The sequence below is a fragment of the Sceloporus undulatus genome, chromosome 1 (genome assembly GCF_019175285.1).
Source record: "Sceloporus undulatus isolate JIND9_A2432 ecotype Alabama chromosome 1, SceUnd_v1.1, whole genome shotgun sequence".
In the NCBI taxonomy this organism is placed as follows: domain Eukaryota; kingdom Metazoa; phylum Chordata; class Lepidosauria; order Squamata; family Phrynosomatidae; genus Sceloporus; species Sceloporus undulatus.
In genome coordinates, this window is record NC_056522.1 from 250,696,983 (window position 1) to 250,711,645 (window position 14,663).

The 14,663-nt window shown below is 43.5% G+C and overlaps 1 protein-coding gene across 6 annotated transcripts in view; it reads right to left on the reverse strand.

Annotated features, from left to right (window-relative positions):
* Positions 1-14,663, reverse strand: part of ABCB6 (ATP binding cassette subfamily B member 6 (Langereis blood group)) — a 50,905-nt gene that overhangs the window by 11,466 nt on the left and 24,776 nt on the right. For all 6 annotated transcript variants that reach the window (XR_006103767.1, XR_006103772.1, XM_042465879.1 and 3 more), the window contains 11 exons: positions 13,504-13,596; positions 11,403-11,595; positions 11,039-11,160; positions 9,894-10,003; positions 9,609-9,674; positions 8,561-8,686; positions 6,454-6,530; positions 5,210-5,273; positions 2,831-2,916; positions 1,966-2,023; positions 1,672-1,776 (listed from right to left, as the gene is read on the reverse strand). Coding sequence is in view for 4 of the 6 variants with exons in the window: in XM_042465879.1 (XP_042321813.1) it covers positions 1,672-1,776; positions 1,966-2,023; positions 2,831-2,916; positions 5,210-5,273; positions 6,454-6,530; positions 8,561-8,686; positions 9,609-9,674; positions 9,894-10,003; positions 11,039-11,160; positions 11,403-11,595; positions 13,504-13,596 (1,100 nt within the window). In the remaining 2 variants the exon portion in view is untranslated. The remainder of the gene's footprint in view (positions 1-1,671; positions 1,777-1,965; positions 2,024-2,830; positions 2,917-5,209; positions 5,274-6,453; positions 6,531-8,560; positions 8,687-9,608; positions 9,675-9,893; positions 10,004-11,038; positions 11,161-11,402; positions 11,596-13,503; positions 13,597-14,663) is intronic.

Genomic DNA, 14,663 nt, shown 5'->3' on the forward strand with positions numbered 1-14,663 from the left:
AGCATGATAAGGCCCACTTGCTCACTCTTAAAGTATGTTTGGGGGGGAAAGAAAGGCTGATAACACATTATGTTGTCTCAATCAAGAGTGTTGCAGGCATTTTGAAGGAGGACTCTCTGTTTGTGGTGTATAAGCTCACTTTACTGTTGTCTTGGGTAAACAGTTTTATTTTGGGGAGTGAAAAGCATTATCTGAAAATATTAATAAAATGTAGGGTAGTAATTCTCAGCCTCAGAGGAAGGCAAAGGCAAAGACAAACCTCCTCTGAACAAATCTTGCCAAGAAAACCCCACTGTTAAGTTGGAAACAACTTGAAGGCACACAACACACACACACACACACACACACACACACACACACACAGGGTGAAGTGGGTGCGATTGGTTTGACCTGGAACATACCCATAAAAAGTTTGACCAGGAGAACAAAAGAAGTGTGTGTGTGTGTGTCTGATGGGAGTGATGCATCTATTAAATTACCTTCAACTATGACCTATCATGCCCTGCTCCACTTAATCTGTCATGTCCCTCCATTGTCTCTTAGATGTTCTGCTTCAGTGACCAACTAAATACGATGTTATAAGACAGATAAAACTACTAGGTGGAGACCAGGTTGGGAGCTGGTGGAACCACACATGTTGCTGGACTGGACATGAAATGAGCAGTTGCCCTCCAGTCTTCCAGACCCCCATGGAATGCTGGCATCCAGATGGGGCACCTATGAATCTTCCACCAGATATCCTACAGCCCTTCCCCATTGAGCTTGGGTGGCGGGGGATGGAGGCATGCTGCAGCTGTGCCTACTCCAATGCAAACCTTTCATCTCTCTCTAATTGGAATCACACATCTCTGCTTTGCTGGGGGCAATGAATGTGAACTTGGAATTAAGCAGCTGGGCTGTGGTAACAAATGTTCAAAGTAACTGGAGGAACAGTCTGTGTGTGTGTGTGTGTGTAAGAGAGAGAAAGAGCACATTAGATTCTATCAGAGATGGCTGGAATATGGCAATGGGATCATCCTGTATAGCCATATATCCTCTGGACCGCAAAATTAGAGAGTCACTCTAGTATTTTCAGTGGGTGCTTCCAGATGGCTCTTAGAACCCCCAATCAAAGAGTTAGGCCACATTTTGCTTTCCTTAAAGGGTTCCCCAACCCATGGAAAGGAAAAACAATGGAAGAAACAAGGACAACACACATGGGAGGCTTACAAATGGAAGACATGCTGTGTTAAAAACAACAACGGTGCAGTGTAATTACACAGTAATAGTTTCTCTTGAAACACCTTACGTTTATTGTCACATACTGTGATTAGTGAAGAGGGGGAGGAGAGAGGCTATAGTTGCAGTCTTCGCACATGCTGATAAGGGAGTGATCTTTTGTGAGCACAGTGGGGTTTACTTCTCACTGAGTAAACTTGCATAGGTTTGTGCTATAAATCTGGATCTAAAAGTTGCCAGGTCCTATATTGTTCTTAGGAAAGAGTTCACCCTGGCGAATCCCTCACTCTCCTTGCCTAAAAGCCTGTTCCTCAAAAGACTGGGAATATAAACGCCTAGCCTTAACTGCCCCAAATTGCTTGTTCATACTCTGTGCCTTATACAAGATTCAAAATGCATCAGTGCTCAACAGTATATTTTTACAAAGGGGACTTTGGTGTTTTTTCCCCCAACCTTGGAGATATCCTGTCCATCAATTCGAATGCAACCTCCATAGACATCATAGAAGCGGAAAAGTAGGCGAATAATAGTACTTTTTCCCGAGCCAGAGGGCCCCACCTGCGTAAAGAGAGGAGACATGGTGTCAGACTGGATAGAGCCAGTGGGAAGAAAAAGGAAGAAATCCCCTGGGCAGCTTTTGCTCGGGGGCTAAGTTCTGTTTCTGTAGCAGAGGAAGTAAACAAGTGTGAGATACTATTAGAAACATTATTCATAACAGCAGTGTTGTCAATCTCCCCCTCTCCTTACCAATGCTAGGGTCTGCCCAGGCATTACAGTGAATGAAACATCATGTAGAACTTCCTTCCTGTGAGGGAAGTGAACAAAAAGGAAGACTCAATCAACTTTCAAACTTTTCAGCATTTTGCAAGACCTCCTACACCTCCCTTCACTGTCCTGCAGTAATCTCAGATCACTTCCAAATGTCATAACCTCATTCAAAATGTCTCCCCATCCATACAGAGTAAGAGTACAAAGAAGCACAAAAATGTACCCCCACCCCACTTCAGATCTGTCTTGTCTCCACCCTATTCCCCTGCCCCCACTGCAAACTAAATATATAGCTGACAATGAGTAAGGGTGCTCTCTGAAAGTTCTGTATGATGTCAGAAGCAAGGAACTGGATACATACAGTATTTATAAAGCAGAGTACAGATTTATGGGCATTGTCATTGATGAATCCTGAAACTTTTCTTGAAGAGTCCTGGTTTCTACCATTTTCATTTGTCCTTGATCAGAGTGGAGCTGAGAAATATGAACTTGGAGAAAATACTTGTTTGGACTGCAGCTCCCAGAAGAATCACTAGGCATGCCGGGCAGGGAATTCTGGAGCTTTTAATCCAGAAAAAGTAACATTTCCAAGCTATGTAAAATATATTTCTTTCTAGCAGCCTTTATCACACTGGCAAAACTCCACTGGAAAACTTTAACAAGATGACCTGTGTCTGTTGCCCCATATTCATTCTCCCCTCCAGCTGCTAAAGACTCTCAGCACCTGCCCTCCAGACTGCCTGTTTTAACTCTTTTCCCAGCTCTTCATTTTCAGACCAATTATACACTCCAGCTATATAACAATTATCTCTTGTCACCACCCTCTCTCTGCTTTCTCCCTTACCCGTCTACGTAGCCAAAATGGACATTTTCAAACTCCACACGTCCTGTCATAAACCGAAGATCCCCAGCACCTGGTTCATCCTTCACCTGAAAAGTAAGGTATTTGTGATATCATGTGTAGCCAGGGCCCTGGTTGGTACCTGAGTCTAGGTAGGAAAAGGATGATTATGGTAAAAAAAGTGACTTTGGGAAATTTTATTCGCCGAACTGCCAGCTCTGGATGTATAAACACTCAGCACTTGATGTGAGAGACCACTGTTTGCTTTGTGTGCAGATGATCTGAGTTATCACCCCTTAAACAGGACTGATAGTTGAATCTTAACTTTGACATTTGCAATGGCCCAGCATCTATGGAGGGTAGCAGGCTAAGCTAAGGGATGCACAGAACAGCACTGAGGCCAGTGCTTCTCAAGCCTTGTGATGTGGTGGACCAGCATTTCCCCCCATAATTTTTTAGGGACTGGTATCGTATTAGTGCCATGTTATTATTGTATTCATGTAGTTTCCTGGAAACCCAACAGGGACTGGAAGCTGATGACTCACAGACTAGTACCAGATCATAATCCACCACTCTGATTAGCACTCTAATCTCCACCATGAAGCAGCCGCCTCACACTGTCTAATAATAGGGCTGGCACTTTTCCAGAGGCATACTTCAGGGATGTTCAGAATCAGGTTGTCATGGCAACATCCACCATCCTCCCTATTTTAGCAGGGAGATGACCAGAAGATGACCAGAAAATGGAGAATGCACTTTAGCTTCTGAGTGTCTATCTTCTATAAAATCATGTAATGTTTTTAAAGGGACCATCATAATACCCAGAAGGCATAACTCATAGATTAAACATGTTCTATGAGATGAGGAACTTCCTTTTGTTTTCAAGCAAGCAACTTCTTTTCAATTCAGAGACATACTCATTAGCCTAGAATATCAGTATGCAAAGGGAATCTTGTAGCACCTTTGAGACCAAATGAGTGAAAGAAGTTGTAGCATAAGCTTTCACAGACTTGGTCAATTTCCTCAGATACAATTACAAAAATTTATAAAAGCCCCCCTGGGGACGGTAGAAAGATCCAGGGGGGTAGTGAAGGGAAAAGGGGGCAGCCAAGAGGTGGTGAGGGGCAAAAAGGGTGGCAGAGGGGCCTTCTGTCAAAATATTGGCGTGCAAGAAAAAAAAGGGGGACTAGAGGCCTTTATGACCATGGCGGGGGTGAGAATTACATGAAATTACTGTTTCTAGTTTCCTTTAAACTACCACAGCAGCGATTGCTGATTGCTTTGTATGGTGGTATTTTCTGCTCTCCACATAAGCTCACTCCCTTAGCTGTGTCTTTTGCTAGTATTGGCTGGCAGTTGGGAAAGTCTCATGAGGGTTGGGTGTAGGACATTGCTTCTGTGGCTCAGAGCTATGCCATTTTGGGACTGGAGCAAGGAGTTGGAGCATGTGGCAAAAGGGGAGCAGCATGGCAAAAAAGAAGCTTTCAAATGGGGGAGGGGGGGACTAAGGTTGTTGTTGCATTGGGGGACAAGAGAAATAGACCAAACAGGAAAGGAGGAGGAATAGCATTATATGTCAGGGACATTTACACCAGTGAAGAGATCCAGGACATCAATCCTGGAAGCCAGGTGGAGAGCATCTGGATACAAATTGTAGGGGGGAGAAACAATAGGGATGTTATTGTGGGAATCTACTACAGACCCCCAAGTCAGATGGGGGAATTGGATGATGCTGTTCTAGGACAGATGACCACACACTCAGAAAGGAGAGATATAGTAGTGATGGGTGACTTCAACTATCCTGATATTTGCTGGAAGTCAAACTCAGCCAAATCCTCAAGGTCTAGCAAATTCCTCACTTGTGTGAAAGACAGTTTCATTGTCCAAAAGGTGGAAGAGGCAACAAGGGGGTCAGCTATTTTAGATCTGATCCTAACCAACAGGGTTAGTGGGGTGCAAGTTGTAGGGTGCTTAGGTGGGAGTGAACATGTTCTACTAGAGTTTGTTATACAGTGGAAAGCAGAAGCCAGGCATAGTCAGACACACATTCTAAATTTTAGGAGAGCTAATTTTAGTAAACTTAGAGAAATATTGGAGGTGATCCCATGGTCAGGAATACTAAAAGAGAAGGGTTTCAAGCACAGGAGAAGGGGACTGGGAAGCGCACATGCCGGATGGTCCCAGGCATAATCAAATTCCCAGGAATAATGAAATTCACAAATCTCAAGTCCGCGAATATGAAGGGACAACTGTATCAATATATAACTGATAAACAAACCCTCTCCAATTCTTCTCTATCACCTCTGTATCTACATTTGGGTGTGGGGAGTGAGGATGAGTATACAGTTGATTCACTGCAGCATAGGGAGAGCCTCAACATACCTCCTGTTCCTCATCGAAGAGATCAAACATATTCTCCATGTCAACAAATGAGGACTGGATCATTCTGAAAAGGAAAAATGGAGCATCCAATGCACAATTTGCAAACAATAAGTGGGGCAGGAAGTGGGGGATGCAGGCCTATCCCATTCCCTTTCTGGAAACAATGAAAAAGAAGGGAGCGGGGCAGCTCTATTTTCATGTCCCCTAATGCAGCAATCAATTAGATTCCTGGCATGAAAGCAACCCATAGTGTGTCACGTTTCCTCCAGTAGCAAATGTTCTCAAACCATTAACACATTTTTACACACTCAGTGATATCACACCTCTTTTGTTGCAGCCAACTCTGAACATTCAGACACAGGAGAGATGAAAAGAAAACCCAGATACTGAGGAGGGTGGGGAACACCCCTCCATAGAGTCCAGTATGCAATGACAAAGGTAGGGTTCAATTTTCCAAATCCAAATTTAGCCTTCTAGAGCTGAGGAAGTCTTAGGGAGCAATCCAAGGACAGAGGTACCCAACAGACTGAGCACTTGGATCTTGAGAGACTCAGATCTATCCAGATTCCTGTCAGAACCTTGTCAACAAGGAGAGAGCAAACATTTGGGCTGTAATCCCCTCCAATACAAGGGATATTCTTTTTTCTCAGTCTACAATCTTTTAACTCAAACAAGATCCTCACATCTTGTAACTGCATTAGGTTTGCTCAAAACCTAAAATAAGCCTCTCCAGAAAAACCAGTGACATGTGGTGTCCTTTAAGAACATTGTTAAAAAAAAACCTGGGCGAAACCACAGTCCATTCTGTCCAGCATTCTGCTTCCCATAGTGCTCAATCAGATGCCCAGCTGGGAAATTCACATCCTTTTGCTTGTACTCTCAAGCCACCAAACGTTGAGAGACATACTGCCTCTGGTACTGGAAGGAAAATACAACCATCCTGGCTAACAGAAATGGGTAATTCCATCCTCCATGGATTTGGCCAACCCCTCTTTCGAAGCGTTTCACTCAGTGAGATATCACAGGCCTACTGCATAGTGTTTCCCAATACAGAAAATCCCAAATCTGGGATGTAGGGGAATGGGCATTCGGCTTGGTTAGTCCATTGCCAAGTGATGCCACCTTATTTCACCAATCATTACTTGCATGGAAATGGTCACTTTAATTTCATCCATACACTCTTAATTGCATCAACCAAATGGCTGACCAAAGAATGTAACAAAATAGTCATAGTACAAGGTTACCTGTAATAGGTGCCAAACCAGTTCAGAGGAGTGTATAGCTGGATGATGTATGTGCCAAAGAGAACGTAATCGCCCACCTAGAGAGAATAGAAAGGCAGGTCAGTGCCAAAGTGATGATCTCCCCCTGCAGTGGAGGGTAGGAGTACTTTGATTCCTTCTCCTTGTATGACTGAGCAAAATGCAAAATGAAAGTATGGTCCTGAAGCCCACTTTTGCAGCACCCAAGTCCTCCCCAGCCACAATTAAAAAAAACCTGGGCTAATAATGCAGGTCATAGGTAACTAGTTCAAACACATGCTGTGAGGCACTCCAACACTAGTCAGCTCCAACCAGCATGCATGATGGCCAGGGATGGTGGGAGTTGTAATCCAAGAACATCTAGATGGCCAGTCAGACCAAGGCCAAGTGAGTAAAACAGATACACAAATTTACTCCACAGCAATGTTTATCTGGGGCTGCTGAATTTACAAGTGAATGATGTATCTTAATTTAAAGAAATGTTTCCTTTGGCATTTAGCCACAGTCTACTTTTTGCCATTCACATTCAACTTCTTTCGTCTTAATCTAGGGATGAAAGGCCCATTCTCCTTATCATTCATATATAACTGTATCTGTCCTTTACCAGCTTCTTCATTTATTTATTTTTAAAGTCTCCTTGTTGTATCCCAGCATTAGTGCTGCACTCCATGTGGGAATGTGTGTTTTCACATCTGGAATACAAACCCAAAACATGTTGGTCTCTTTCTTCTGATGTTGGTGGAAACTAGCTTCCATTTGGTGTGTTCCCTCCCTCCACCACCACCCTTAGATCTCTTAATTGGTGACAAACCTTTTCCAGCCTGGGCTCTTGCTTGCAAGTGCTTTTGTTCTCAATGAGAGGTCTAATTTTCCAATCTGTTTTTGTTTTAATCTTCAGTACCCTCCACTGCCCATTTTCTCAGCATGAGTTGAGTGGTACCTTTGGTCTCTTTGCTCAGCACTGAATTCAGCAAACACCAATTAGACTTCACAAAGTCTTTTCAGAAATGGCAAAGCTCTTATGGCCCCTCATTCCTTCCCACAGATCAGTCTGACCATATTCTACAGCTTTTCCTCACGGCTCTTGTGTACAAAGTCTTTCCACCTCCCCTGTTCTCTAAACATAAAATAGCATAACAAGAACCAGTCTGAATCAGATCAGAGGGCAGAGCACTCTGTGGCCAACTAGGTGCCTATGGGAAGCCTACAACTAGGACATGAGAGCCAAAGTCCTGTCCTTAATGCCAGAAACTGGTATTGAAAGACACACTGCCTCTGGAGGGAGAGGGTGCCTTTAAGCAGCCTGTCAACTTTCAGAAACCCCATGAGTCTTTTGGGTTTTCTTAGGCAAGAAATACTCAGAGGTGGTTTTGCCAATTCTTTCTTCTGAATTATAGCCTACAGTACCTGGTATTCATTGGTGGTATCTCATCCAAGTACTAACCAGGGCTAAGACTGCTAGCTTCCAAAATCAGACAGGATCTTGCACCTTTAGGGTATTCAGGCACCAGATACTAAATGCCTTCCATAGTTTAAATGGAGATCTAAAAACAAAATGCAGATACCCCAAGCCAGAAGTAGGTACTATGTCAGGAAGCACACATGGAAACATGCTAGAAAAATTCATAGCTTATGAAGAAATTTCACTTACAAGATGAAGGTGAGCAAAACCAGAGTCTACCTTCCAGTTTTAGAAACATGTCATGTGAATCTCTGTTTATCTGTGCAGACTTGGTCCTACTGTGCAGAGGATTTCCAAGTTACTGTTAGATTTTTGTGGAGGCAATAGGTAATGGGAAAAGTGGTGGTAAGCAGTGGCATGGATTTCTCCATGCAGGAAAAATGATGCAGTTTTCCACTCTGCCTGATGTGGCAACAATGTCTCTTGGGGCTGAGTTCCTTGTAATCAGAGATGTCTAAACCACTGAAATCTCTAATACTACAGCGAGGAGGAACTAGAGCTTGGGAAGGTTACTTTTTTGAACTACAGCTCCCAGAATCTCCTAGCTATAATGGCCATACTAGCTGTTGGGGTGTGTGAGCTGTAGTTCAAAAATGTAAAGTATCCAGTCATTTGGCAGAGACTTACATGGAGCTTCTTCTTGGTCACATAGTAAGCACACAGAAGGGATCCAGCTAGCAGCCCTAAACCGATCACCAGATTCTGTGTCTGGTTCAACAGTGCCAGTGATGCATTGACTTTCCATTCTGAGACCTAATAGGAGAAGAGAAAAAAGTGGATCTCTTTAGCATACCCTAGAACCACTCTATAGCCAGCAGCCAGCTACAGGGATTCTCCATTCCTATATCTCCACATAGCAGGAACCTCCATCATCCTGTGGGAAGTCAGATGACATCACCCATACATACTCATTCCCCACAAGCTCCAGCCCTCCACAGCACCACATTTGTGAAATGGCTCTTCTACTTTCAAGCAAGGGATGTTCCAGACCAGTGTTCCCTGATCTGGGCCCTCCAGATGTGTTGGACTACAGTTGCCATTACAGCTGTACTGGCTGTGGATGAATAGGGACTATAGTCCAGCACATCTGGAGGGAGCTTGTAAAGAGTTCTACAGTACAAGGTCCTTACATTTTTTTCTTTTTTAAAAAATAAGCTAGCCCATCCTCTCATACAACTTCAATGCCTATCTCTTTGTTGCTTTGTTCTGTCTTGTGAACAGCAAGGACTATTTGAGCAGCTGTTACCTTTTCACTGCCATACTAAGAGGCACATCCTGACAAATTTCCTTTCTTGGCTCCTAGTTTGGCTTTCCATGTATCCATATGTAGAAAAATTACTATTTTGTACTACAAGTTCTATAATTTCTGAGCCAGCACTGACAGTGGCCATGCTGACTGGAAGTAAGATTCTGAGAGTTGTGGTCTAAAATAGTAACTTTCTAAGCTTTGGTATCTTTCACAGGAACCAAGTTCATTTTCCCTTCCAAGCTGCCCTCTACAAGTGTTTCTGTCTGCTTGTGTGCACCTACACACCCACACAGTGGTACAGTGGTGCCACTGGTGACAACAGTGGAACGGAGAAAGATAAGGAACATGGAAAAGGAATCTGTCTGATGAAACCCAAAGGACGTGGAAAAAAACCACTTCCATTACCCGTTCTTGGTCCTTTTATACCTGGTACTTCTTAATGGCATCATTGAAGCGGGTAGCCTCATAATTCTCAGCATTGTAATATTTCACCTGCAGCAAACCATAGGAGGGGTCAAGTCAGTGTTAGGCTGGATCAGTCAGCTGCCCAATAGCCCTCCCAAGAGATCTCCACCCAGAGGGCTCCGATTTAAAAACCCTCCTCCTCCACCTAAACAAAAACAAGGAATTGGAATCATTTCAGGCACTGTGAGGAGGGTGATTGCTGCCCCTCATTGCCCTGCCAGCCCCAACATGTGATGTTCTGAATACCGTCTCAAAGTTGAGAAGTGAGTCAACAGCTCGAGACTTGGCCTCATTGTCACGAGTATTCATGTCACGGCGGTACTTCGTTCGCCACTCAGTCATTATAATGGTCAAACCTGTGGGGAAAGAGACAGGCCTCAAATTACTACAGCAAGAACACAGATAAATACCAGAAATCTTTTCATTTTTTCAACTTTGACACACAACCAGGGTAATTAGCCTGAATACTAGAAGAAAGAGAAAAGGAAAATTCTGCCAATTTTTGCCTTCTTAGACTTTTAGCCTTTAAAATAAAGTATTGGGATGTTTCTAGCCTTTATGAAAAAGAACTTGAAAGCATGTAGGACAGTGTGCATACCTGTACTGACGTATGAGCAGCTGAGTTCGTGTCCATAGCCAGCAATGTTGAGTTAGAGAGTGCCAGAATAGTAAAATGAAAAATAGGTGAGGTGTGATACATGTACATGCATTATTAAATAGGCTTCACATCCTCCACCTGGAAACAAATACGTCTGCAGTGTGGGCAAAGGCGTCCTTGAGATATCAATGCAGCAGTCTGTCCTTGCTCAGAATGAGGAGATCAGAGGAAAATTTGGGATGGCTGGACATGGGGCTTCAATACCAAACTGGGCTGAAACTTCAGGCCTTACTGAGCCAAGGGATATGCTGCATCCATTCTATTACTAATAAGAGGTAACAACATGCAAAGCCACACAGATGGGCCTGGCTAGCACTTGGACTAGAGACCATCAGGGAATATAAGGTCTGGGGAAAGATCCTGTCTTAAATCTAAAGCCAGGAAAGCCTATATTAGGTTTGACAGACCAATTATATTACACTGCTTCCTAATCTAAATCCCATGGATGTCAATGGGATAAAAGCACATCCACCATAGGTTGGATTCAGTCTAAGGTAATTTTTGGCATATTTGCATGAATTTGCCAGTTTTGCATTATCTGCCTTTGCTCAACATGTGGAGGTATGCACATCCTGTCCCAGTTTGGCTACTAATCCCCTGCTTCACAAGTTCTGGAAGGAACTGAAAATGTGCTTTGGGGTTCTTATCTCTTATGGTTATTTAAGTCACAGTGGGACTCTCTCTCGCTCTCCCTACCCATCGTACTACTTTCCCTCCCACCTCAAGCACTCACCAAGGTACAGGATCATGCAGATGAAGATTATGAGGCCAAACCAGGCACTGAAGGTCATGGTGAAATACACAATAGCAATGATGATATCAGCCACTGTGGGGAAGATGCTGAAGACAATGTAGCTGCAGGATAGGATTATGGGAGAGTCAGGTCACATGATATATAAGACTCCGTCCCCACCATCAAACACCTCTCCCCAACTACCCTCCCAATAATATAATAGATATCTCTGAACCAGACTGTTTTTTCACTATAGCTCACCAAATTTTGGGAGACTTTGAGAGTTCTAATTGAGAAAAACAAGCAACTTTCCCAAATTCTGCCAAGGGTGATTGATTCCCCATTAACCAAAGTGTCCATGTACCTGAGCAGATTGTTGATGCTGCTAGTGCCTCTGTCCACACTGCGCAACACCTCGCCTGTCCTGCGCTCCAGATGCCATCTAAGGGACAGGCCATGGAGGTGCCGGAGGAGCTGCACCTGGACTTCACGGCTTGTGAACTGTTGCACACGGATCCAGAAGAAAGTGCGCATATTGCTGATGAAGCCAGTGGCACCTATGGAAAAAAGGTACACATGTGTGCATTTGGGTTTTTTTTTGGGGGGGTAGGGGTGGGTTGAAAACCTACCCACCATTATCTTGAATGAGAGTCATAAGCTCGAACGAACAAATCCATACACCACCACGACCCCTAATTGTTGCTGATAGCAACAATCCAACAACATTTGGAAATATACAGGTTTCCCATCCATGGTCTTGAGCACTGGAGCTACATGAAAGCCTACAGGCTTTCCAGAACAGGGAGAGAGTTTGCTCTGAATATTACTGATCAGCTTTTCAGAGGTTCTGCCAGGAGTTGAGAACAGGTTGGTTCTCCATTGAGAACTATATCCTGTCAAATAGATTGAGGGCGGTATTTGTTAGTAAATTAAAGGAAAAAGAAAATCTCAATGATTCCCAGGCCTATGTTCAAGGCTGTTGAGGACATATTAAATGCTGAGTCACAGAAAGTTGAAGGTGCAAATTTGGGAAGGGGAGAAAATGGCAGGGGCACAGAATTGAGTTGCTTAATGACTAACATTTTATAATATCCTGAAGGAACAGGAGTAGAGGTGCACCCCCTCCCCTTTCCCAAGTCCAGGATATTATAAGCTTTTGAGGGCTCTGACTCCTTTGAAGCCATAGGAATTGGGGTGGATTTGTTAGTATTAGAGAAAATGTGTTTCATCTGGAACTCATTAATTCCTCCCCATGGACTCTTTCAGCTGTGTAGGGAGCAAAGCCTGTAACAGCTTAAAGTTTCCTGCAATAAGGGGAAAGGCAAAAAAGGGGCAGGGGGATTCCACCAGGAGATCCTACCTACTCTGCAACTCTGATATATAGGATAAGAATCTCTGTCTTTCCAAATGGTACATTCAGACTCAAACTAGATGAGCAGCTTTATATTTACTTGGAAGTATGCAATGTGACCAGCCAATTATGCTATAGACTATGGAGGCTTAGGGCTAGATAGGCAGGAAACTAGTCATCTAGTCCTTAAATTTAACAGTCTTGCTCTGTTATGGGAGGGGGAACTTCCACATGCACCCTCCATAATTTCTTTTAGCCTCTCAATTTGTATCATCATCAAAATAATAGGCATTTTGTTGCCCATTAGTGTCCAAAATCTATTGCCTGAGTTGGTCCACTTCAGTTTCTGTAGAGGCAGGTCTAGTAGTAACCACAAGGCAAAAAGATGCGCAATCGCACCTGCCCTTTCCTCCCAACAGAAAAAAGTACTTCTTTCTGAGGAGCATCATATTCCTAAGAAATCTGAGTTTATACACTAGGGACAGTATTTGATCTCTCCCAATCCTTTTTCCTATATTATATAGCAAAACAGACATATGTGTAGAAATTGGGACCAGGAGATTGGGGCACATCTCCCTGACCCTATTTTGCAGCTGAATGAAGGAAACTTTATACTTTTGAGGGCTCTGTCCTCTGTGCCAAGTGGTGTTGTTCTTGTCCTACATCTGTAGATGATTGTGCAAATGCACACAACACTCTGACTATCTTTTCCTGATAGCACCACCAGAAAAGAAGAAACATTTAGGTAGAATCATGAGAAAGGATGAAAAGAACACTAGGTGAAAACAGAGGGTACTGGAATTTAAAGACAGGTTTCTCATGGAAGGCACACCCTTTGGAACTGCCCATGTTGATGTGGCTGCTTTCTTTTGCCAATGGCATTTAATTTTTCTAGGAGTTGGTAGGTGGGGAGCAGAGCAGCATGTTCAGATTAGAGGAATTTTCTTCTCAGTGGGCAGGAAGGTGAGGAATAGAGAGGAAGCCTAGTCAAGATGGTGTGGGTGGTCAGCACTTTCCACAAATTCACTTCAGACAATCTAACAGGTGTGCCTCCAACTTCACTCATCTGCAAAATAAGGACAGGGAGATGTTCCTCCAGATAACATGAACTCACCAGCACCTCCTCCCTGGAGAAACTTGAGGGCTGAATAGATGCCGATAGTCTGGAGCAGGATATGCCAGGCAACTCCTTGCGTGAGATCATTCACTGGAAGATGGGAGACAAGGATTAGTACAGAAGCCCCAATGTTTTTCCTGTGCCTCTTTAACCTAACCTGATCTACCTGCACTTCCACTGTCATTTCAGTACCCTTTATGCCACAGATCAATTTCTGATGCCTCATTATAGCCCTCTCTTGTTTACAGTAAATATTCAGTTTCCTGGCTAGGGATCCTGTCCTGTACCTAAGTACTCAACATGCTGAGGACACAGGTGAAGAGGAGATTGAGCAGAAGACACCATGTAGCACATCCAAAATGCCCCCAATAAAAGAGAATGTGATCAACCAACCAAAGGGATCCCTTACGAACAGGCCAAGAATATGTGATAAAGTTAACATCAGAAAATCATTATTTGTCGATTCATGTAATTCATGTGATTTACACCACTTATCATAAAAACATATCTAAGCAGTGTGCAACAATAAAATAACAAAAAATTAAAAATAGTTGTAAGGTGTAAGGGGTGTGTCTCTCTCTCCCATAAACAAGAACAAAGAAAATGACTGAGCATTAAGTAACCTTGAGGCAGTACAGTGCGCCCTCTCTTTACACGGGGGATCCATTCCGGATCCTCCTACGTAAGGTAAAATCCGGCTATGTCCGAGCCCCATAGAAAATAATGGGGCATGTGCATGTGGCAGAGCAGCGTGCATGCGCCATTGTTTTCCTCCCCAAGAGACTTCCGCGTATGCTGGAAGCTGCATAAGATGCATCCGCGCATGTCACAGGCACACTGTATATTTCTCATATAATAATGGAGGGCGGGAACATCTACGGTTTCCACTGCAATGCAAAAATCTTTTTTCTGCTCACTGCCAAAGACAATCAACTATCAGAATATCACATGATATTCAGATGATTTTAAGAGGCTTTGGAGGTATTACTTGGGAGAAGGTGGTTTCCCAACACTTAGGTAAGCACTGAGAAATGGCCTTCCTCTCTGTTGACTTGTTTGAAGGATAGCAACTGGCAAAGAGACTTTATATTTCACACGTCTCCCCCAAGCATACTCAGTTCTTAGTTTGCAGGCTTCCCACCCCCAGCCAAATAGCT